This window comes from Uloborus diversus, chromosome 1 (genome assembly GCF_026930045.1).
Source record: "Uloborus diversus isolate 005 chromosome 1, Udiv.v.3.1, whole genome shotgun sequence".
Lineage (NCBI taxonomy): Eukaryota > Metazoa > Arthropoda > Arachnida > Araneae > Uloboridae > Uloborus > Uloborus diversus.
The window spans coordinates 83,731,029-83,755,770 of NC_072731.1; the positions used below are offsets into that span (position 1 = coordinate 83,731,029).

General features: G+C 33.0%; 1 protein-coding gene across 4 annotated transcripts in view; it reads left to right on the forward strand.

Moving 5' to 3' along the window:
* LOC129230736 (perilipin-3-like) overlaps positions 1–24,742 on the forward strand; it is a 95,042-nt gene that overhangs the window by 42,685 nt on the left and 27,615 nt on the right. For 3 of the 4 annotated variants that reach the window (XM_054865186.1, XM_054865162.1, XM_054865177.1), the window contains 2 exons: positions 7,006–7,250; positions 8,836–8,918. In XM_054865186.1, the coding sequence (XP_054721161.1) occupies positions 7,031–7,250; positions 8,836–8,918 (303 nt within the window). In that variant the 5' untranslated portion in view covers positions 7,006–7,030. Of the gene's footprint in view, positions 1–5,933; positions 6,038–7,005; positions 7,251–8,835; positions 8,919–24,742 lie in introns of those variants that run through there. The other variant, XM_054865168.1, reaches the window with a different exon arrangement.

Genomic DNA, 24,742 nt, shown 5'->3' on the forward strand with positions numbered 1-24,742 from the left:
GGTAGCAGTGCATAGGAAAGAGAAACAATTGGGGCTTGTGTCAAATTAGCCATTTTTGTTGCAAAAGCTTCTTCTCTGGCTTAAGGGAAGCATGCACGTCAATCCATTAAAATCTGACTTAAAATATATTTTAAACTTTCGTTATCAAAAGTTTTGTTTAGTTGAAAGGTGTTACTTTGAGTGGATAGAATTATATTTTTTGTCCTTTTTTGGATTTTCGAAATAATGATGGATGCCATTTAGTGGTGCTTCAGTTTTGCTAGTCTCCAGTAATTGGCACCTGTGCCTATAAACATTAATGTGTTGTGCAATATGTTACTGGTTTGATTTCTGATACTTTTGCAGCAACAATATTATATGAATTCCATGGGCGGATTTATGGGGGAAGGGCAGAGGAGCGCGATGCCCCCCCCCCCCCAGTTTTGGAAGGACTTTATGTAGTAACAACACATCTTCCAAAAATTTAAAAATATATATATGATTTTTTCTTTTTTGAATAGTTCAGAAGGGCATGGGTGGATTTATAGGAGGGGGGGCATAGGGGGCAATTCCCCAAGTTTTGGGAGAACTTTATATAGTAACAACATATCTTCCGGAATCTTAAAACAAAAAAATCATGACTTTTTCTTTTTTGAATAGTTCAATGAAAATGGAGAGAAAAGCGAATGTCCTTTTCTGATGGGAGAAAAGAAAAGGGAAAAAGAGAACGAACATTAAATACATATAGTACAGCAGTCACTGGAGTAGATTAATTGACCTTTTAAGAAATAATCGTAAAAATCCTTTAACTGTAAAAACTGACGAATTTTCGTAAAAATTACAAAAAATCAAGCAAAAATTTGCAGGCAAGAGTGAATTACAAACAGGGCCGAATTTGCCTATAAGATAAACAAGCTATTGCTTAGGGCCCCTGCTTTGAAGTGGGTCCCTAACTCTTAAAAAAAAAAATCATGATTCGTTCCTTAAAAAATGGAAATGGCTTGAAAAAACTAATTTCATATTTAAATGCTTGAAAACCTTGAATATTTGGAAACGTGTGGCTACAAACCTCAAATTTTAAAATTTCTAACAAATGGTAGAGGGGGAAGAATGCCAAAATATGTCTAATTCAGCTCCTTGCCACATCCTGTATTAAAAATGTAAAAATCATGGTTCTCACGTTTGTAACATATTATTTGAAATAAATTCTTGTGACTCACATGTTTCATATCTTGTTATTTATTCAATCCTGAATGCAGTATTTTGGAAATTCTTTTGTATTGATTGCTTTTATCTTACTTCTTCTGCATATTGTCTATTTGTTTAGCACAGAAAAAAATACACACTACTTCTATTTCTTTTCGTTTTATGCCCCACTTTCAACTGAAGAAAAGTTGTTGTCATGAGAAATCTATGGTTTCTTTTTTCTTTTAAATTTAAAATAGCTATTTCTCACAAAGTTAGAACAGGACTGTAAAAATTTACAATCAAGTACTAAAATATCAGAGACTGGAAAGTACAAATAAAGTGCGTTAAACAATTTTAATTGTTCTAGAGTCCTTGAAAATAATTAGATAAGTCTTTGAAAATCCTAAGCAAAGTGGGTTCCAATTACTGCTACTGCATATTGTTAATCTGTTTAGCCAGGAAAAAAAAATACACTTTTTCTATTCCTTTTCGTTTTCTGCACTACTTATAATTAAAAAAAGGTTGTAATGAGAAATCTATAGTTTATTTTTTCTTTCAAACTTAAAATGGCTGTTTCTTACAAAGTTTGAACAATACTGTACAACTGTATAATCTATTTATCAATTTCTATGTCTATCCAATTAACCTTTATAAGGCTTCAAAATGCAGAATTTTATATCTATTTTACAAAATTTCCTCCGGGGGAGAAACCCCCGGCCTCCTAAAATGGGAGATATTCTATTTCCCACTTAAAAGGGAGCCCTGCGTCACTCTCTTTATACCAGCTCCCTCTCTTAAGGTCAATTCAAAAAGGACAGCATGAAAACACACATTAATGAAAACGACACACAAAAAAGTAAAGCATGAACTTATGCATCACAGGAAACAGACAAAAACATGGGAGTTCAATAAAAATGTTGCTAAAAAAAATCCTGCCCCCCCCCCCCCCCCCAGTAACTCAGTCCTAAATCCGCCTATGATGGGTTCTACTATTGATTTGAATCCTACAGAATATACTGTTAAATTTTTAAGAGAAACAATAAAAAACAAATGTTTGGCCATCAGTCGGATATTGTGACGGTAGAGAATTGGTTCATTTTTTATAGTCCCTCAGAATCTATGCCCTAATGTTCCTTTTCTGTAGAAACAGCTATAGGTAATACGCAGTGGCGTAGCTAGACCCGACTTTCGGGGGGGGGGAGGGTTACTTCTTTTATATATATATATATATATATATATATATATATATATATATATATATATATATATATATATATATATATATTATATATATATATATATATATATATATATATATATATATATATATATATATATATATATATATATATATATATATATATATATATAATCGCTTGGAATTTTTTCCTTTTCTTCTTTTTTTTCTTTTTCTTCTCTCTTCTTTTTCTCTTTTTTTTTGAGACTAACTTTTCGGGGGGGGGGGTTTTTGTCCCCAAAACCCCCCCTTAGCTACGCCCCTGGTAATACGCAAAATCGAAACTGCATACCGAATATGAAATAGCAATAATCTCGATATTTTTTTCTGTGCAACACTCCAAATTTTATTTTATTTCTCTAAAATACTTTTTCAATGTCAAGATATGCGATTTAACATCTTTTTCTGTAAAATTACCTACTTTAAATTAACATTAATTATGTTTCTTATGATGATAAAATTTGTAAGCAATCTAAAAGTGAAAAATAAATTGATTTCCCAGTTCTATTAACATGTGCCAATTACTGGATCACAAGGTGTCATACACTGGGGTATCGGGTGCCAATTACTTTTGATTTTGGTAACTTTAAAAAAAAAAATTTTTATAAAAGTATCAATTTAAAATATTTTTGGTTTTAGTGCTCTAAATAGATACACAGATGTGCATTCTTTAATACAAAAATATTTCAAGTGAATAATTTTTTTCTAAGTAATAAAAACAGAGGTAAGTATAAGGACAAACTCTTAAAGTGTCAATTACTGGGGTTGTTACCCTATTTAATATTTCATGCGAGGAAAACTTCAGAAATTGAAATATAGCAAATTTAATATCTAAGTGTTTCCTTTATTTATTATTAATCACCATTTGAAATATTTGCGAAATGATGATAACTGCTTTTTCTTAGTTGCACATTTTGTTAAAAACAGTAGTTAATTGATTTAAAATATTTATGACACTTAATACAGTGAGGTTTTTTTACGTTTACTGTTTCATACCTAGATAAGTTAGAACAGTAAGGCTAAAATGAGATGGTATTAGTAACAGTTTGTAGTAATTTTGTACAACCGGTACTATACTATAACTTTCATTTATTGTAAAAAAAATATGTGATTAAAAAATATGTTTACTATTCGCTTGTCGAATATTAAAGGGTTCGGTATTCGGTTTGTCTGCAGAATAGACGGTATACCGAATATCAACCGAATATTCGGTTCTTCTCTAATTTGCATTAAACAGGTTTTACTGTCATGAAAATGATTTAGAGTTAACATTCCAAAACACTCGAATCTTCTTCAAGTGAAGCAATGAAAATGATTTACAGGTCACGGCGTGAGCAACCGTAAACAATGTATCTACAAGTTTTTAGGGCACGGAAGCTCTTTTTTTTTCTTTCTTTTTAATGCGGTATGTTTATCGTGAGAAACACTCGCAGCACGTGCAGTTGACTTAATTACCTTGTTTAGAGATTATTCAGTAGTGTTTAGAATTAGTTTCAAGTCCTGTGCCAAAAATTAATGCATTCAATTTGATTAAATGCAAGACTGGAGGGCACATTTAATTGAGTGTTTTCACAATGTGAACTGATACTCTACTTCAAATGGTATTTCCTTCGTTATCTATTTCGTAATTCAAATTGCTTCATAGTAATTTCTCCTCTTGATTTCTTTTAGTCTGACATTCACACCTATATTTTTTTAAAAAATATTTCTGTTTCCAAATTTGGTTCATTAAGTAAAAAACTTCGAACTTTAACCCACTTCAATTAAATTTCTTGAAACTAAGTTCCGTTATTTCGATATATCACACTTAGTCTAATCCTTGTTTAGTCCGTCCTTAGTTTAAAGCCTAGAGCAAGGATGTTAAGCCTGCTGTTAAGCAACCTGCTCTGAAGACGCATGTGGTTTTCTGAAGATTTTAAAGGGCCCTCTTCAGTCATCTACTACTATTTGCACAACTGTTACATTAATAGGTTCAATACAACATTTGCGCCCATAATTGCTATAATACGTTATTTTTATTACATTTGTATAATGTAGATTAATGTTTTACGATGTTAATTGAAAATAGTAAAATGAACATTGAGCTAAGGTTCTGCTTATTTAGCCTTTAGTCCCATCGTCAAATTTAATGTGTTCTTTCAGTGCAAAAAAGGAAATCCCTTCTCTGACCTGACACACGTTAAAAAGTTGTTTTCATTTCTCAAACGAACGTAAGACAGCATATTGTAAAGCTGCTTTATTTCTTTAACGAATGTGAGGCATATTGAAAAGTGATTTTCATTTCTTTAAACGAACGTAAAGCAACACACTAAAAAGTTTTCATTTCTTTAACGAACGAAGGACAACTTGCTAAAAAGTCATTTTCATTTCTTTAACGAACCTAAGAAAACTTATTAAAAAGTTGTTTTCATTTGTTTAACGAACCTGAGCTTCTTATTAACAAAACTGCAGTAAAGCTTCAAGCTCTGGACATATTGTGGATAGATTATTCCGATGACACAAATGTGTGATATTTGTTTATAAAAATTGAGTAAGTCTGTGAATCAGAAAATAACTAACTCACCAATCACAAATAATCACAAGTGTGAGCTTGGGGAGGGGAGGGCTTCCGATTTGGGGGGTCTTCGTGGATTTAGAGGGGTGCGCCCTTGCTCTTGGGGGGGGGGGCACCCCTGAGTTTTATGCTATACCACATGGGCTAACACTAAAACTGTGCTAGCATTAAAGTTTACTACACAAAATAAAACAAATTTTGTGCAGTAAATTTTACTGCACTTCCTTTATTTATTGATTTTTCCGAGAAGAGGAGGTAGTTTCTTTTCCTGGATAACCTTATTTACTACCACACTTATTTTTTATGCATAAAACTTGATGCCCCATTAAATTCAGATAAATTTCACAAGTATCGCAGTGTTTATTTGTTAACATTATACACTTCATTTTTGTTTCTTAACTTGGATAAAAGTTTCAATTACTTCATTTACTTTCAAACCGAAAATTGTTCTTTTTATTTTCATTCATTTTTGTCGCTTGATTTGTATGAAATTTATAATTAACTAATTATATTACTTACATTAATTAAGGATTTACTACTACTTTTCCTTTTTCTACATCTCTTGTACCAAATATCGGAAAGAGATTTTAATTTCCTCAGCTTTTATGCTAAATGAATGAAATTGTCAACCACAACTCTCCATATCTTAAAATCACCATAAATTTTTTCACCTGTCATGCAAAGCAAAAAGAACATAAATTCAAATAACTTCATAGTGACTCAACATTCGCCCTACAATAGCGTACAATCACATCTGTCATAGCTGCTTTTATTAAACTGATTGGAAAAAAATAATCTGTCGTGAGATAATTTTGGACGCAAGAAGCTTTAAAAAAAGCATTTCCGAAATAAAAAAGAAGCAAACAATCTAATACCGAAAATTGATCGATCGCTTTAACAAGCCTCCATTGGTGATAGCGCTGGACTTTGAACTCAGAGATAAACATTGAACTACCGCATATTTATACAGTCTTACTTGCAACAAGATTACATTTAATTAGAGATTGCTTGCAGAAAAGGTCGCCTGGGAACCTCAGAGCTCGAGTTATTGAAAAGATATTATTTTGGGTCTTTTGAAGGTGAGTTTTTGATATAGAGAGGTGTTTAAAAATCCAATCTAAATGATATTGCTCTAAAAATTCCAAAGTTAAAAATATTATTTCAGTAAATAATTACTAAAATAAAATCCGTAGTTAAACATGAGAGTTTGTTAAGTATATTTTTGCTCTTAAACATTTACAACATGTATTTTTTATTTTTTCAGTGAAAAATTTCCCCGCCCCTAAGTCATGGATGTTTTTGATGAAATTTGTTTTAATTTTACCGGTTGTTCTTAAATTTTTACGATATTTATTTTTTAATTGTATCCTGAAAAATATCTCTTATCCAAATTAATTGATGTTCTGTTTTTGATGGTGTAGTACATTAATTTATTTATTAATCAAGTTGCTAAATTTCCTATTTTTTTCAAAAGATTTTGATTGCAGTGTGTCTTGATTAAGTAATACAATTAAATGTAATCTCATCAAGCAATCAAGAATAGAAAATCATTTTCATGATTTAGATTACTAAATAGATCCGTCATTTCCGATATTTCCGGGGGGGGGGGGGGGCAAAGTTACAATGTACATTTTATCAATGAGCTCCATGTACATGTATTAGTGATAAAATGTATTATTGATAAAATGTACTCAATGTACATTTTATCAATGAACAACAAAAAACCACGCCACTAACGTGTAAAAACATTAATTTTTCAAGGCCAGGGGGCGATTGAAACCCCCCAGACCCCTCACCCCACACTTTCCTAAGATACGGACCTGTAGCTAAACCAATTCACAAAGTTTCATGTTTGGCGATTCCTATTTATTATGAGCTTAGCATTAGTTTAATTCCATGTATTCACTTGGCTAATTCAATTCTAATGCTAATTCAATTGTTTAAATATTTTTTAGGGGTTTTATCTTTTTCTTTTTTTTATAATCCTTACATATTTTTACTTTCCCCCGTTAAGGAGATTAATAATGTTTTTCTCTCTTTTCTTTAGATATATCAAGGTATAACTTCTAAAAATGGCCAGAGGCGAAGGAGAACCTGGTATTAAAAGTCATTTTGTCGAAAGAGTTGTGAAATTGCCTGTTGTCCATGTCGCTTGGGGATACGCAACGAATACCTACAGTCATTTGAAAGAGTCAAATAAGCTTGTCAATTTTACATTGACAAATGCGGAGAAGTCTGTAACATTCGTCGCTGAACAAGCAAAGCCAGTCGTCCTGAAATTCGAGAAACAAAGTAAGTAATTCTTCAAAAACAATTCATGTTATTGAACCTAGATACTTAAATTAATAAGTTTTATGTAAAGATGAAATTCATACAATTTTCAAAAACAAATTTTCATTTATATGGCGTAAAGAAAATCTTCATTAAAAGACAAGTATAAACTGTATAACTAAGGAGCGCATTCTATGAAAAAATTTGCCCTGGATGCATATGTAGATAACCCCTTCCCGTAATATTGTGCTCCATTTTAGAAATGGAACACAATCCATAAAATTTAATACATTAAGTACAATCTAAGATACATTTTTGGAATGGTTTAAGAATAGAAGAATTTTTATTTTTCACAAACTCTTATATCCCCTTTCGGTGTCATCCCTCGATGGATGTCAACCCAGGGCGGACCTCCCCTTTCACTCCCCAGTAGTGACACTACCGTTGCATATATTTATATATATAGGAAAATATGTCAAAAAATTCTCATTACAAAAGCATGATGCGGTTTATCTTTTACTTCGACTTTATTCTTGGGCATATGAAAAATTTAGTAATATTCACTGTTAGGAAATACGAGAGGGATGAAAACACATACATTATTTATGTATACACAATATCAGTTGTATAATGAAATCGCCACCTATCATAAGTAAAGATAGAAACTTTTTTTTTTTTTTTTTTTGAAAAAAAGAAACGCTGTACAATTATTTATACGCGTTAATACTTATGTACGTGCAGTAAAAATACTCTACATGATATATATATATATATATATATATATATGTTGTGTGTAATTTAATCATTGCATTTAGGCTTCAAGAACCATGTCAGTTCCCCCCCCTCCCCCTCAGTTTGCAGCAATTAAATGATCATTGCTATTCAAAATAATGTGCTAACTTTAAACAGTTCAAAAACTGTCTTTTACATGAAAATGGCATAATAAATGGTTCAAAAAAAAAAAAAAAAACGCTGTGTGTGTGTTTATTATTTATTTATTTATTTATTTTTATTATTATTGAGCAATCACGATTGCTTATTGCTTTCATTTGACTATTTTTGGCGTGCTATCATTTTATTTTCCCACCAGCACCCTCCGCACTATCACCGTCGACCGGCTCCTCACGATGCTGCTCCTATAGCAAAAGCTGTCTCCAGGTTGCATACATGTCCTACACGCACGCGCATACATACACAACTACACACACACACACACTCGCACATACACACACAAACACACTCGCACATACACACACAAACACACACACATACACCTACACAAAAACATACACACAACTACCCACACATTTATGCCTGCACACAGACACAAACACATATGCCTACACTCACATACACATACCCCCCACACACACATTCATACACACAACTACCTACACACTTATGCCAGCACGCAAACACAAACACACATGCCTACATACACACACTCGTGATTGCGAAAAACATAATTTGAATTCAAGATGTCAAAATTCAAATTAATTTTTCTTTTTATTATTTTATTTATTTATTTATTATTATTATTATTATTATTATTTTTTTTTTTTGTCTTTTACTCCACGAATCATTAAAAATATTTCTCTGTTAACAGTTCAAGTCGTTGACGATTTGGCTTGCAAAGGACTGGGAACGCTGGAAGAAAAAGTACCTTTCATAACAAAGCCTGCAGAAGAAGTGAGTGCCGTTTTATTCATGTTTCAAAAATACAGCCTAAGGTTAAAGTGAACTGAATTCGAACAGTTCTCGTTATTTTCTTGATACATTATGAATGGTTTAGACACTAGTTTAATCCACAGTATTTGTATCAGAAGAACCGTACATTATCCTCTATTTGATTTGAACCAAAGCATTTAGTCGTTTATTGCCAAAATGCCTTTTTATATGAAGCATTAGACTGATATAGTTGCAACTTAAATTAATGGTTTGTACGTTGTTTTATTTTTCCTTCTTGTTCTAAACGTTTTCTAAGCAATAAATTGCATCGTTAAACAATGAAGACTACCTTTGCCCATGTTAGATACATCGATCAATTCAATGCGGGAAAGGGCGAACTATTGTATTATTAGTAAAACTATGAAATCAGAATTTCTTTCCTCAGATTAATTACTTCTAAATAGTTTCATATAAAATCCACAAATATAATTTATTTGCGCATACTGAAAAAAAAAATGTTTATTATACTGACATTGGTGTGATTTATCTGAAAAGTTATAAACAAGTCGAACAAATGATCGAGTTTATTATACTTAATCTGTTTTAAGATTAATATCGACCTTAAACATCAGAATGAACATTTGTACCTATAGTTCACAAAGTCAACTCTTTTCTGCCCACTAATTGTATGAGAAATGCACATCATAAAAGTTAATATTCTTATTTACTGCATGGAAAGTTTTAAAGAACTCTCTTTATATGTTTTAAGAATCTTTAATAAAATACGTTTGATTATTTCTATGAATAAATATTTTGTTTTTAAACTCTTTCATCAAGGGTTCATAATCATGTACCTCAAAAAAAAAAAAAAAAGAAGAAAAGAAAAGACCTTTTATGATCAGGAGCGCCACGAACATAAATTTTTGGGAACGATAAATTTTCATTTTTCTGAATAAAACTGCGAAGTTTACGGAATGATTAAAAATAAATTTAAAAAAAATTAATTGCATGTATGCGTACGTACCCACATCTAATGAGAAAAAAACATTAGGATTCATTGAAGAGAAGAAAAAAAAGCAATATTGTAACACTGTCTCCAAATTTTCGGAATCATCTGGCAAAATTTATCGCATGCGAATTTTTTTGAGAGGTCCTACACTGTTAAAACCAGGAGTGCCACAGGGTTAAAGAATTTCACCTTAGGGTGAAAAAACAGTGCCGCGGGGTGAAACGGAGGCTAGGAAGTGTCGTCAAGGTGCTTTTGGTTCCTCAGTGGGTGAAAGACGTTAACAAAAGTGATTCAATAGGAGAGCGACTCATTGCGCATGCGCTCTGACTTATCATCCAACGACAACTTCAGTTTAAATGGCGAACGAAGGAAGTTGCAACGAAATTTGCTTTCACATTGAATGAAGTACAAAACTGAAATGTTCGTGGATTAATCTTCGAAATCTCGCGTAAATAAAGGCATTTGATCATATTGTAGCACTTAGAGCTTACGAACATATTTAAAGTGTTTAAAGTATGTTGACAACTGCTTATTGTTCCGTTTACCTTATTAAATATTTAATATCTTGCTATTTACAGTGGCTCCCAAAAGTCTTCGTACACCTACGTCTTTCAACGAAATAGGCTCCAAATCACTCTTTAGAATTAATATTTCGGAATAGGCATTTATTTATCAGATCTATGATCAATTTTTAACAAAACTGCATGAAAAGTTTTTAAAAAATATTAAAACTTAATTTTTTAAAAATCAAAAACCGAAAAGTGCCGGAAATTTTATCTCACAAAAGTCTTCGTACACTTTATAAAATGTCTATATATTATTGAATAATCTAACTTTTGATTAAGTTATTAATTAGTAGAATATCATACAGTATTCATAACTTCTTTTAAATGTCTGGGAATAGATTTCATTCTTTTTCTTTCTTTTTTTAGCGTAATTTCTGAGTAAGTGTACTACCACACTTCGAGTATTTCTATTTCTAGCTCTATTTTCGTTTTAAAGCCCTATTTTCGTAATCTAGCCTCCAGATATCTCTAAATACGTTACATTAAGTTACAATCTGGAGGTTGAGGGGGTATTTTCTAAACTTTAGGACAATTTTCGAAGCACTAGACGCAAACGTTGAAAACCGTGTGCTTCTTATCGTTATCTTGATAAAAAAAAGTTGTTTCCAATAACCAAATTTTTGGCTAAGAGTTCAAAATTGGTTTTTAAAATATTTAAAGGAACAGCATGATTCATTATTTCATCAAAAAATTACAAACTACCAAGTCCTGATGCTGATATGCACCCTCACACTAAAACACCTTCACCATCCTGATTAACTGATCCAACTAAGTTCTTAAGATTAAGTTCCTTATTTTTTCTTCTACTTACAGTTATACAACAATTTAACCAAAAATGTTGAATTAATTTTTATCTGTAAGTAAGACATGATTCTAAACTGTTTTTAGCTTATTTATCATTGATTTTGGGACGAAAAGCGTAAGCTTTCTGTTTTTCGCACGACCAAGAAAATTTCTGCGGGAAGAGGTCCCATTTAATCCAGCTAATCAAAGAACTTGGCGAACAATTTTAGGTGAAAATTAAATGTAAAATGTTTCAATTAACTCTGCAGAAACTTTTACAGTACTCAAATGTGTATTTTTCATAAATTTTTTAACTTTAAATCTACGATCACGTTCTGTCAACTTTGCCGGTTGACCTTTCCTTACCTTGTTTTCGGTCCGATTCCTTTCTTTAAAGCATTTTATCAAGCACTTTACTACACAAACAATTAAATTAACTAATTTAGAGACATTTCAAACCAATTTACCACTACTGTGGGAAAAAAATTAAAATTTTGAATGGCGTTTGCGGTTTTTTACGAATACCAGCCATTTTACAGTAATAAGCAATATATTAAGGAATAAATAAACAAAAAATTAAAGCCAAATGACTTATAAGGGTCAACACAATGCAAAATATTAATAAAACGGCATATGATAATTTTAATCATGAATTTATTCGAAAATATTTGCGTGTACGATGACTTTTGTGGCGTGTTATTTCTCTGTCTCTTCGTTTTCTGACCCATTTCAAAAAGAAGATCCGTCAATATTTTGAAAAAAACCAATGGATTATATTTAGAATGACATAGGAATGATGTGAAAAAATATTGGACTTTATATTCGAATTCAGTTTTGAGTTATTTTGGTTTTACTAAAAAATTTCAAAGTGTACGAACACTTTTGGGAGCCACTGTATATCCTGCAAAACTGTTACCTAAAACTATCTATCAGTACTATCTTGAACAACAACAACATTAAAAATAAAAACGTTTAATTCAGCTGATAATTGAATTGCTAATTCCGAAATAAAAATGCATCGACGTGAGCAGCCAATTATACCAATATCTATTTCTTCTCAAATGAAATAACTACGTAGTGGAAACGAATAAAGCAGCAAAAAGGCGGGGGGGGGGGGGGGAATCCGCCTGAAAAGAAATCTTTCTCAGCGTTTGACTCATGAGTTTCACATCGTGTTTTGGTTAACCTATCTTTCTTAGGCGTTATTGCATGAAGCGAATGTCGTTATCTACTCGTTTTTATTTTTAATCTGACGGAAAACTTATTGGAAAGAAGGGCTTTTAAATCAGTATTTATCTTGTACGCATAAGGATACTCAAATATCGAATCTTATACTAAGCATTGATATGTTACGCTCGATTAAAATTTTAAACGTTTATGAACGCTTTTATTTTTCCATGATTCTAATCTAATGTTACCTAATATTTCTGGTTGTTCCGACAAATGATTGATAACTACCTTCCCTATTCATTTTCAGTACGGATCATGCAGTAAAAGTTGTCAACAACATATTCATTACTGAGCAATCCAAGTGTGAATATTAGAAAGTTAGTGCACGAACAGACAAATTAAAGTCATGAACACTTTTAAACTATGTTCGAAAGTTGAAATGTGATCAAATGCCTTCGTATATATAAATCAAAATAAATAAAACACAATTGTATTAAAAAACGCAAACACGGGGGGGGGGGGGGGGATCTCTCTAGGAAGCAATAAAGGTGCCATTTTTCTCACCTAGAGTACCATCTTTCACCTACGGTGCACGTTGGGTGAAGGGAGCCAGGTTTTCATCCTTTCTAAGGGTGCAATTTCGGCTCTCTATCGGGTGTCGCTGGTGAACAAGCGTTTCACCACTGAAAGGTGCCAAACGCAACCTATAGTTTTAACAGTGTAGTAGCCTCCCATCGGAGCTCCCCTGTTAATCATAAACGTTGCCATTCGGGTTTCGGCTTACTATCAACGGTATTCGCTACAGCATAGGAGCTACCCGATGCGTACAGATGCGAATAGGAGAGGAGTGTAACTAGGGCTGGTTGTTTTCTCTGTATATACACTGCATTGGCAATGAAACAACTTTTACAGAATTCATTTCCTCGCAACTAGATAGACGACAAAACTGAATTATTTTTAATTAAGTTTTGATATCAGTAAAGTAAGTGTGGGGTGTGGCTCGAGACACTAAAGGCTCTGAGGAAAGGGCTCCACTCCCAGTAGCACATTTGGTGAGATTTACATCTTCATTGTCAAGTTATTGTTTAGGGCCCAAGAAGGGTTGGATTTTGGACAGTCCGAAATTGGTTTAGGACAGGACAGGTGGTTTTTACCGTCCAAAAGTGTCCGAAAGTGTCTTCAACTGTCCAAAAGTATGCTAAAGCTAAAGGGGTATTTAATCAATTCGTATTTACGGCAATATTTGTAACGCATAAATGTATATATTAATGAGGTTTAATTAATGAATATCTGATAATATTTTTCTCAAATGTTCATTTAAAAAATATTTTACTTACAAAAAAAATAAATAAATAAATAAATAAATAAATAAAAAATAAAAAAGCCAATAACTCCATTACATAACTTCCTTACGTAAAAATATTTATGTCCTGAATTCACAAAACTACCAAGGTAACTAACTTCAGTTCCGTTTATAACTCAAAGTAATGTAATTAAATGTGCAATATTTAGGTGCAAAAGCTTAATTCTTTTAATGGATTTTGCAAATAAAGTTTTACATGATGTTTTAACCAAACTTATTTTTTAAATCATAGGATAAAGAACAATAAATTGATTGTTAAATATATGTACTTATATTTTAAATTAGTGGTACCCGCACGGCTTTGTTCGTAGTAGAAAAAGTAAAAGGTCATTTGGTTCACCTGCATATTTACAAATAATGGATTGTGAATTTCTCACCAATTTGCTCGTCCATGTTACGGTTCCACTTTATGATAATTTGGTAATTTACACGTCCACGTTGTGATAATTTGTTCGGTAAAATATTCCTAATATTGGAATAGAAAAGGAACAAAATCGAATTTTTGAAAAATCGCTTCGAGGTGCATATCCTCATGCTACAAACTAATTTTGTGCCGAATTTCATGAAAATCGGTCGAACGGTCTTGGCGCTATGCGCGTCACAGAGATCCAGACAGAGAGACTTTCAGCTTTATTATTGTAAAGAATTTGCTCTATTTATATTTTTAGTTTATATTTTCAATATATTACATTCTGTAACTACAAAAAATGTAATTTATTGCATTTAGATAATTATTGCACTATATTTTGAGCACTTTCTTTTGCTCATATGCATAAATTTCGAAAAATTTGGTTACTATTATATCTTTATCTTTACCAATAATAAAGCTGAAAGTCTTTCTGTCCGGAGGATGTCTAGATCTCTGTAACGCGCATAGCGCCTAGACCATTCGGCCGATTTTCATGAAATTTGGCGCAAAGTTAGTTTGTAGCATGGAGGTGTTCACCTTGAAGCGATTTTCCGAAAATTCGATGTGGTTCTTTTTCTATTCCAATTTTAAGAACAAAAATATCATAAGATGGACGAGTAAATTACGAAATTATCATAACGTGGAACCATAACATGGGTACAAGCCAATTGGCGAGAAAATTCACCATACATTATTTGTAAATATACAGGCGAACCAAAAGACCTTTTAATTTTTCTATTACGGGCAAAGCCGTGCAGGTACCACTAGTAGTAAATAAAAGTAAGGTTTCAAAGAAATTCTGGGAGTAAGTCTGTGGCGGACGTGCGTCCAGGAAACCCCATAGCACCTACAGCCTCGAAATTTTGTACAAAATTGCTTCGAGCCCTGGGAGTGTGCACCTGGGGTTTTATTTCTTACTAGTGGCACCCGCACGTCTTTGCCCGTAATAGAAAAATTAAAAGATCTTCTGGTTCGCATATATATTTACAAATAATGTATGGGGAATTTTCTCGCCAATTGGCTTGTACCCATGCTACGGTTCCACGTTATGATAATTTCGTATCTCGCCAATTGGCTTGTGCCCATGTTACGATTCCACGTTATGATAACTTCGTAATTTACTCGTCCATCTTATGATATTTTTGTTCTTAAAATTGGAATAGAAAAAGAACCACAGAGAATTTTCGAAAAATCGCTTCGAGGTGCACAGCCCCATGCTACAAACTAACTTTGTGCCAAATATCATGAAAATCGGTCGAACGGGCTAGGCGCTATGCGCGTCAGAGAGATCCAAACATCCTCCGGACAGACTTTCAGCTTTATTATTAGTAAAGATAAAGATAAAGAAAAGAAAATTCGATTTTTTTTTTTTTTTTTTTTTTTGGAATTAACTTTTTAAGCTCAAATTTCGGGTAAATTGTCTGTTATTGCCCATTCAAGGGGTGAAAAATTACTTGCACATATTTATATTATATATTGTTGGAAAGGGAAGAATTTTTCGCGTTCTGCGGAATTTGTTTCAATGCTCTAAATTAAATACGGCGGGAGTTATTTGCGTTTATAGCTCGACTTTTTTTAGGCTTAACTAAAATTTAGGCACTACTTTCTTCATTAAATCTTTCAGTAAAAAGCGAAGGAATTGTCCTATAGTTTTCTTTTTGACACCGCTGAAAAGATTGACTTTTTTTACTCCAGATCTAACTCGACCTACGGTCTAAAAACTAAACTTCTATCTCCAAAGGAAAAAAGTTATAAGTCGTTAAGAATCAATTTAGAATAATCTCGTCTCCATTAAATTTATTTATGTTTTATTTGGCGTTGCCATAGTTACGTCTTTTCGATTCGCATGTTTCTTCTTTCGTATTCACAAACTTTAAGGGTTTCGATTTTAACGGAAAATCTTAGGCTCAACTCAATTTAAGCCCCGAGCTAAAGAACAAAATATAATACTAGAGACCACGAATATGAAAGTGACTTTTCAAACGTACAAAACTGCAGTTTTTCAATGCTTATGAGCCCCTTAGCTCTTACGGCTTCTTAAATAAAACTTCTTATATTATTCAAATCTTTTGATAACTCTTCATTATATGTAGGTCTTTTACGTACTTTTTCGTTATATGTATGTTACTAAGCATTTTAAATCTTAGCAGTTGTGTTTCATTTTATTTATTATCATCATGTTCGGTCAAGATTCAATAGAAACAACTTATTTGGCGGTGTCATATATTATTATTTTTTTTAAAATTAACTTTTAAACGAAACAAGCATTGATACAAGACTAAAAGATCCATTAAAATGAATAAAATGTAAATATTAATTTTTAATTCTAAATTCTATTTCTATAAGCTTAGTTCGCAGTAAAAAGTATGAAAAAAGTATTAAGTTATTCCATTACTTAATATCCAGTACTTTCTCTTAATATCAATTTGATCCAATTTCTTTTAACTGCAGCGTTATATACAGGGTGTTCCGTTTTAACCTGCAAGACCTTTATTTTCTTAACCGTTAGTCCTAGATGCACACTTTGAATTGCAAAAATGTTCAAAATCAGATGCAGGGTTAAGATATTAAATGTTTGAAGCTAAAATAGAAACGAGTCAAAAAATACAAAATTTAACTTTTCATACGGGCTCCAGGTCCCCTAACTTATATTTAAGGAAATAATATCCATTTAAAAATAATTAAAAGACAAAAAGTTTGAAATTTAGTAAGACCAATATTCACCGAGATATGAAACGCGGCGTTTTGTGACTTACGCTATTTTTCACTCGCCGTCAATAACACCTTTTGAGGGGAAATATAGTGGTTAACATGTGTTAAAAATTACATGTGTGCATAGAGTGTGATTTTTCAAATTATTCGAGGTTTTGTAGTGTGTTTTTGCGTATCACGGCATAACATTTGCATTTATATCTGAATAGCAATGAAAAATATAAATACCTTGTTTTTCATACTTTGACGATTTGTCATTCTTCTGAAGGAGCGATGAGTTCCAATCTCATCTTCTGTATGGTCCCTTAAAACTTTAAACTGGAATATCTCCTTGAGTTTTGATCGCACAAATGTCAAGTGTTTTGTGTTAGTAATAGTTTTCAATGCAGATTATTTCACTAAGTATTTCTTAGGGGACCTTGGGCTCGTATAAAAAGTTAAATTTCGTATTTTTTGACTCATTTTTATTTTTGCTTCAAACATTCAAATCTTAACTCTGCATCTAATTTTGAACATTTTCGTAATTGGAAGCATACATCTAGGACTAATGGTTGCGAAAATAAAGGTCTTGCAGGTTAAAATGGAACACCCTGTAGAAACTGCGCAGAAAAAAACCGCTTAATTGCTCCATATTGCACAGTTCTTATTTCAGCCAGTTGAGGCTGAAATAAAAACATCAAACAAGCAAAATACCCTAGGGAAAAAATCGTGGATGGCATAAATGGATGCAATAAGTCTTGAACAAATTGTACTGTTCAAAGAAGAAAACCATCTTTCTAAAACCTTATTTCACACATCATTGGTCTTTTAACACGGGCGTGGGGCATGGAAAGTAAAGTAAATAAAATCATTAAAACATCACTCAAGCAAAGTTCCTCTGAGGATTCATGAATCGTAAATGAGGGTGGAACACTTAAATAGAGTTCTGAAGCATCGAGCAATAACAAGCTCATCATAAAAAAGGGAAAACGGATGCTCTTTAAATATTGTCCGACCTTGGAAATTGGTATATGCCTATATTTTTGATGTGCGTAATTATTTCACTGATATCGGCAAAGAAACGGGCATATAATTTAATTTAAATCAATAGTTTTTGTGGAGAAAAAATTGAAACTGCGTTTTCAAGGAGTGTGCGAACCGTCGAAAACTCGCCTACAGAAGTGTGTTGACATTCAAGGAGCATGCTTTGAAGGCTACTAAAGTTTGCAGCGATATCTGTAAAATTTACTTAAAACAGTCATCGCTTAAAATGCAGTCATAAATTATAATACAAACCCTGTATATAAATAATTACATACAGACTGACATACATATTTACAATTACATACAGACAAACATACTTTCTCTTACATAATGAGTAACTGTAAAGTGAATTAAACCTAATTTTATGAAGCCTAACTTGAAACATTTTATAAACATAAATCGAGAAAGTTGTCTTACAAACCGAGTTTCCCTTCGCTGAAATCTAACGCTCTCATACTTTTCTACTAGCAAGCGAAATTTAATATTTTCTTTCACCAACTTCCGACTTACTCAGCTGGAACAGATCTTATCTTAAAGCAATCTCATAATATTTATGCAAAACCACTCGCATTTTTAACTTTCTGTTTTGTTTATTAATGTCCACTACGAGCAATGCACTCAAATATAGTTACCTCTCACTTAGGAAGGTCTAGGTTTCAAGATTTTTCCAATTCTAAAGCAAAATGACATCAATGTAGGCAAATAAACACAAAGATATTGGAAAACATTCATAAGTGTTAAGTGGTCACTCAAAAGGATTTTAAATTGGATTAAAGAACAGGATATTATCTTCGATGAGACGTTACACTGCTTTGCGGAAATACTTGTGAGCGCCAAGTAACAACAATCCGCCAGACAGCTGCGAATATTTAGCTGTATTATTAGGGGTTGTCCACAAATAATGTTACGTTTTGAAGGGGTGATTTCATAAAAGTTCGTTTGTGAAAGGAGTGGGCGGGATAACAGGAAGTGTGACATCATGCATTTTTTTCCTAAAAATATGCTTATGAAAGACAGTTTGACATGTGACAGCGTGACATTTTGGAGGGGTAAGGTGAAGTGTGACAATTTGTGACTAAAGGGGAAAGAGAATCAAAATGTTTTTTTTTTTTTTTTTTTTTAAGTACAACATCATTTATGGATAGCCCTTGGTTAGGTTTCTACTTTCAGAACCTTAGTCAAGCCAGAAATTCCTTCTGGGTAGGGCTTATTGGTCATAACCGCCTCTTTATGTATATAAACTACCGTAATAGGATTGGCAGCATGTGGTAAATCCAAACGTTTGGGGGGGGGGTGACCCCTCAACCTTCCCACCACAGTCTCCTCAGGCGTGGATCCAGAAGGGGGTTATGGGGGTCATTATCCCCAGGGCCCCCATTTATGCCAAAAAAGACACTTATGTTATGACCCCCCCCCCCCCCCTTCCGGAAATAAACTCTACGAAAACCAGAATCTGGATCCGCCCTGGAGTTTCCTAAGCATAAGTCATTAAGCATCCGAGCGCGTATTTCACGCATCAAATTTGAGTTTTATTCCTCCAAAAGGCTTGCTTGGAGAAAAAATACTCGTCCTATTTTTTTAGTGAAAGCCAACTACACCAACATGTCAATCGTACGTACAATGGAAATTTTAGTCTTTTAAGATAGTACTTATAGTGAGGCTCTGATAAGTTGAGCTATGACCTTGACGATGTTTACCTCTGTTTGGTGTAATAAGGAAGGGTAATTGGCACTAAGTTGAGTTGGATCGCTTTCGTTGCAGTTTTGAAAAAATATTCAAACTCAAATCTGCGGTGCCAATAACGCATTTCCTTTTCACTGAAGTCCACTAAAACAGATGAATATTGTGAAGATCATAGCTCAACTTACCAAAGGTGTACCATTTATATTTCGCCGATCAGTGAGCGATTGGTCTGCCAGGGCGGTAAGGGGCATAAAGCTGGGGCAGGCAGTTAAAGACGGCAAATTTTCTGCAGAGATTTCGAAGGTATCTTTATATTGAAGATGAAAGTTTGCAGAAATTCTGCAGATTTCTTCAAATTTGAAGTAAATCTAATATCTGTGCAAATGACGCTTATTCGGTTAAAAAATAAATGTCGGCACAAAATCATGTGATGCTTATGAAAAATCATTTATACACTTTGAAGTTGGGCAGCATCATATCTTTGAACTATTCTCTATTTTGTAGAACCATCACATCTTTTTAGTGCGAAAATGTTGAGTTTATAGCCGCTAAAGCATTTTTTACGAGAGAACTTTAAATTTACTTCTAATTTGTAGAAATCTGTAAAAATACAGCAAAAGTACTTTTCCGTTATGTACTATTATTTTTCTAGTTTTTTCTAAAATGGTAACTGCAAGACTTTCATTAGATATATATAACTAGCAGCGCCCGCACGGCGTTGCTCGTGCTAAGAATTTAAAGAAAGTCCATTGGATAAGAAAATCCATGCGCCCCCCCCCCCCCCTTCTGACGTAAAACCTTTTTCACACACCTTTTCAAAAAAACCTATTAAAGTCACTTTGGAATTTAAAACTATTCGCCGAAGTTAGTTCGCCTTTCTAAGCAAGCAGCCCCAAAGGAGGCGGGGGGGGGGGGGGAGTGTATTCTCAATGCCCATTTTGTAGAAAAATAACAAAGAGCGCGACTACTTTTATGTGAATTCTTTATTTTTTCAAAGTCAGGAGGGGGGGGGGGAGGAATTGATTTGATCACCCGTTGAAGTTTCGTAAATACGCGCCTATCTAACTATTAGTGACCATATACCTTATATCGACCTATATTTATCTATCGATACCATCTATGCCTATCTACCTCTGATGATAATTAACAATCTTTTTCTATTTATACGATACTAAGATAATGGAAAAAAACCTCGCGCTTTATTTATTTAATTAAAATAGCACCAAAAAAAAGTCTATGTTCCCCGTGGTGTGCAAAAGATAAAAAAACAACCTCACTGCTTTTATTGAATCAAATGCACACAAATATGTCACGCTGAATAACAACAGTAAAACGTCGTGGGTCAGTAAAAATCCTAAATGAAAATTTAATAAAAAGCAAAAGCAAGGTATGCAGTTGGATCACGTGGCCATGACATCATTTCCATGACGTAATGACCATCCTAAATTGAAGATTGACAAAACTTCGGCTATGCTTGGAAGTCGCGCCGTGCTCCGCATTAAAAAAAAATATGTAAAAAAAAACAAGTATTGCATATTTTTTAAAACTTTTTTTTTTTCCAAAGAAGGTGAAATGGCTTTACTATTGGATAGTTAGGGTTCAAAAAAGAGGCTTTTATATTTTTTGCGGGATGAGTTTAGAAAAAATTAAGCCTGGGAAAAATGTGTAATAAAGGGTTTTTTTCAAAAATGCATAAAAAATAAAAAAATAAAAAAACGCTCTATCTGCAAAAACTTTTTTTTTCGTCATACTTAAAAATAAATTTCCTACATTTTAGTACAGAAAATATTTTTCTGGCGCAATTGGTTCGGTTCGGGGTCTGTGTTGTAAGAAATACTAAAAACTTCTAATAATCACATAAAAAACAATGAATAGCATTTTTCTAATTAAAATATCAATATAATATCAAGCCTTCCGCGATAAATGCACTATTCAACACAAAATGACGGTTTAAATTCGAACCAGTAGTTCCTGAGATTAGCGTGATTAAACAAGTAAACTCTTCAGCTTTATATTATTAGTATAGATTAATAAGAAAAATAAGAAAACGAAACGTGCGGAGACATATATTTGTTACAAATCATTTTTGGCATCGTTTAGGATTTTCTCTGAAAAGTACTCTCGAGATTTGCTCCATGGACACTCGAACCAACGCCCACTGGATCACAAAACCCACAGTTTCAGGTCAAACCACCGTGCCTACGCATATCCAGCGTTCCAAGGAAATTATATTATAATATCAATTTTCCCGTTTTCATACATTTTTTTTTATTGCTGTTCCACTCCTATTAGTCATAACGTGATGGTATATAGCCTATAGCCTTCCTCAATGAATGGACTATTCAACACAAAAAGAATTTTTCAATTCAAAACAGTAGTTCCTGAGATTAGCGCGTTCAAACAAATAAACTTTATATTTATTAGTATAGATTATTAGTATTGATCTAAATTACATGCAAATAAGTCAGGAAGACCCTCATTTAGGCCTTACTACAAGGACATTAACCTGTTTTTAGAATTCACCCCGTAATGAAACATCATGTTAAGTGCCATAAAATTTTATTCAAAGATTCCCAAAACTTTTCATTGCAAGCATTTGTTTTTAGTTTACTATTTTTACTCGTATTTGTTAAGTTTATGTATGAATTTGCAACCTAAATAATTAGTGTCTTCAATGTAACATTATAACCGCGTACCTTTCCATTAAACGTTTTTTGAATTGAAGCATAATGGTGGATTTGGATCCATTACGACAACAAGAAAAATTAGTAAAGGACGTTTAGCACATGTCACTAGTTCTGCGTAGTTTCAGTAACACTTTCTAGATCAGTGGTCTTCAAACCTCTTTATCTTTACTTCTTTACTAATAATGAAGCAGAAAGTCTCTCTGTCCGGAGGATGTCTGGATGTCTGTAGGATGTCTGTAGGATGTCTGTGACGCGCATAGCGCCTAAACCGTTCGGCCGATTTTCATGAAATTTGGCACAAAGTTAGTATGTAGCATGGGGGTGTGCACCTCGAAGCGATTTTTCGAAAATTCGATTTTGTTCTTTTTTTATTCCAATTTTAAGCCCATTTTTCACAGAAATTTAATAAAATGGGAAAGAATTTGTTCTGAAAATTATCTTCCTTTTCTTTACTTCTTTATCTTTCTTCTTTTCTTTTCTTCTTTACTAATAATAAAGCTGAAAGTCTCTCTGTCCGGAGGATGTCTGGATGTCTGTAGGATGTCTGTGACGCGCATAGCACCTAGACCGTTCGGCCGATTTTCAGGAAATTTGGCACAAAGTTAGTATGTAGCATGGGGGTGTGCACCTCGAAGCGATTTTTCGAAAATTCGATTTTGTTCTTTTTCTATTCCAATTTTGAGCCCATTTTTCAAAGAAATTTAATAAAATGGGAAAGAATCTTTATCTTTATCTTCTTTACTAATAATAAAGCTGAAAGTCTCTCTGTTCGGAGGCTGTCTGTAGGATGTCTGTGACGCGCATAGCGAATAGACCGTTCGGCCGATTTTCATGAAATTTGGCACAAAGTTAGTTTGTAGCATGGGGGTGTGCACCTCGAAGCGATTTTTCGAAAATTCGATGTGGTTCTTTTTCTATTTCAATTTTAAGAAAAAATTATCATAAATTACGAAATTATCGTAACGTGGAACCGTAACATGGGCACATGCCAATTGGCGAGATACGAAATTATCATAACGTGGAACTGCAACGTGGGTACAAGCCAATTGGCGAGAAAATTCCCCATACATTATTTGTAAATATACAGGCGAACCAAAAGACCTTTTAACTTTTCCATTACGGGCAAAGCCGTGCGGCTGCCACTAGTATTTTAATAAAAGGTCAAATTTTTATTTTGGACGTTCTTGTGAACCGCATTGGATCAGATAAAGCATGTATGCTTCAATTTAGAGAGAAACAATATGAAGTATAAGATAAGTTTTCATTTAATGTGAAAATTACAGTGAAAAATTGATATTTATTACACCATGTAAATGAAATAGCGAAAAAAAGACTGAAACTTGTTGCAAATACAAAACGAAATTTAAACTATCAAAAATGCGGAGTTTTTCAGTTCAGTCAGAAATCTGACATTTTTCTCTTTTGTTAATCAATCAACATTGACTTTTTTGAGCAATGAAGCAGTTCGAAGAGAATTCTCGAGATGAGTGTTCAACGCAACTCCTCAGTTTAGACTTAATTTTTTTATTTTGGAGAACACATGCTCACAGATGTAAGTGCTGATAAAAAGGGATGTTGTGAACAGAGCATGAAATCTGATAGCTAGAAATTGATATTTTTCAACAAGCAATGAATAAGAATTCAAACTCTACAGTTTTAACCTCTTCCCTGTAAATTGCTTATTACGTTGAAACTCAATAAGTTATTCCATTTGATGGGCCACGGTTCGAAGATGACTGTCTTAATTTCTAAAACATAGGAAAAATCTACCTAATGGGCAAACATAAAATAATATTCAGCCATTTGCCAATTAACTTCTTTTTTGTAATTCATTTTAAATTTTGAAAAATTTATGTTTGAATTTTTTCTATGGATTCCAGTTATTTTGCTCCAAAAGCGACAGCGATGATTTCTACTCTAGATGTTTCCACAACGTCCTTTAAAAGATTACGTGCCTTAATTTTCCGAAATATAAATATCAAAGTTTAAATATTAATTAAGTTCCTTTTGAAACTTTGATTTAATGTTATCAAGAGCCTTTCAACCTTCGACCACCACTGTTTTTTGAACTTTTCTCCAAAATTACTAAAACTCGTAAACATGGATTCATGATAAGGTCAACGTGGGATAAAACCGAAGTTCAAAGACCAAAAAGGCGATCGAGGTAGTAAGGAACGATTTTATCTTTCGAGTTTCAACGATTAATTGTTCGTTATTGACAGACGATTATTTCCGATAATAAATTCGATTCAGCTTGTTTGCAAACGACTATTTGTGTTCTTTAATTTTTAGTACTGTTGTACTTTTTAATATTTGCCTTTTTATCGACGTTGGTTCACGTTAACTTAACTACATGTATACTAATTTTCATGTATATTTTATGTAAAGCATATTATCACTATTCACTAGCGTGGACAGAATTTACCTTCTGAGATGTCAC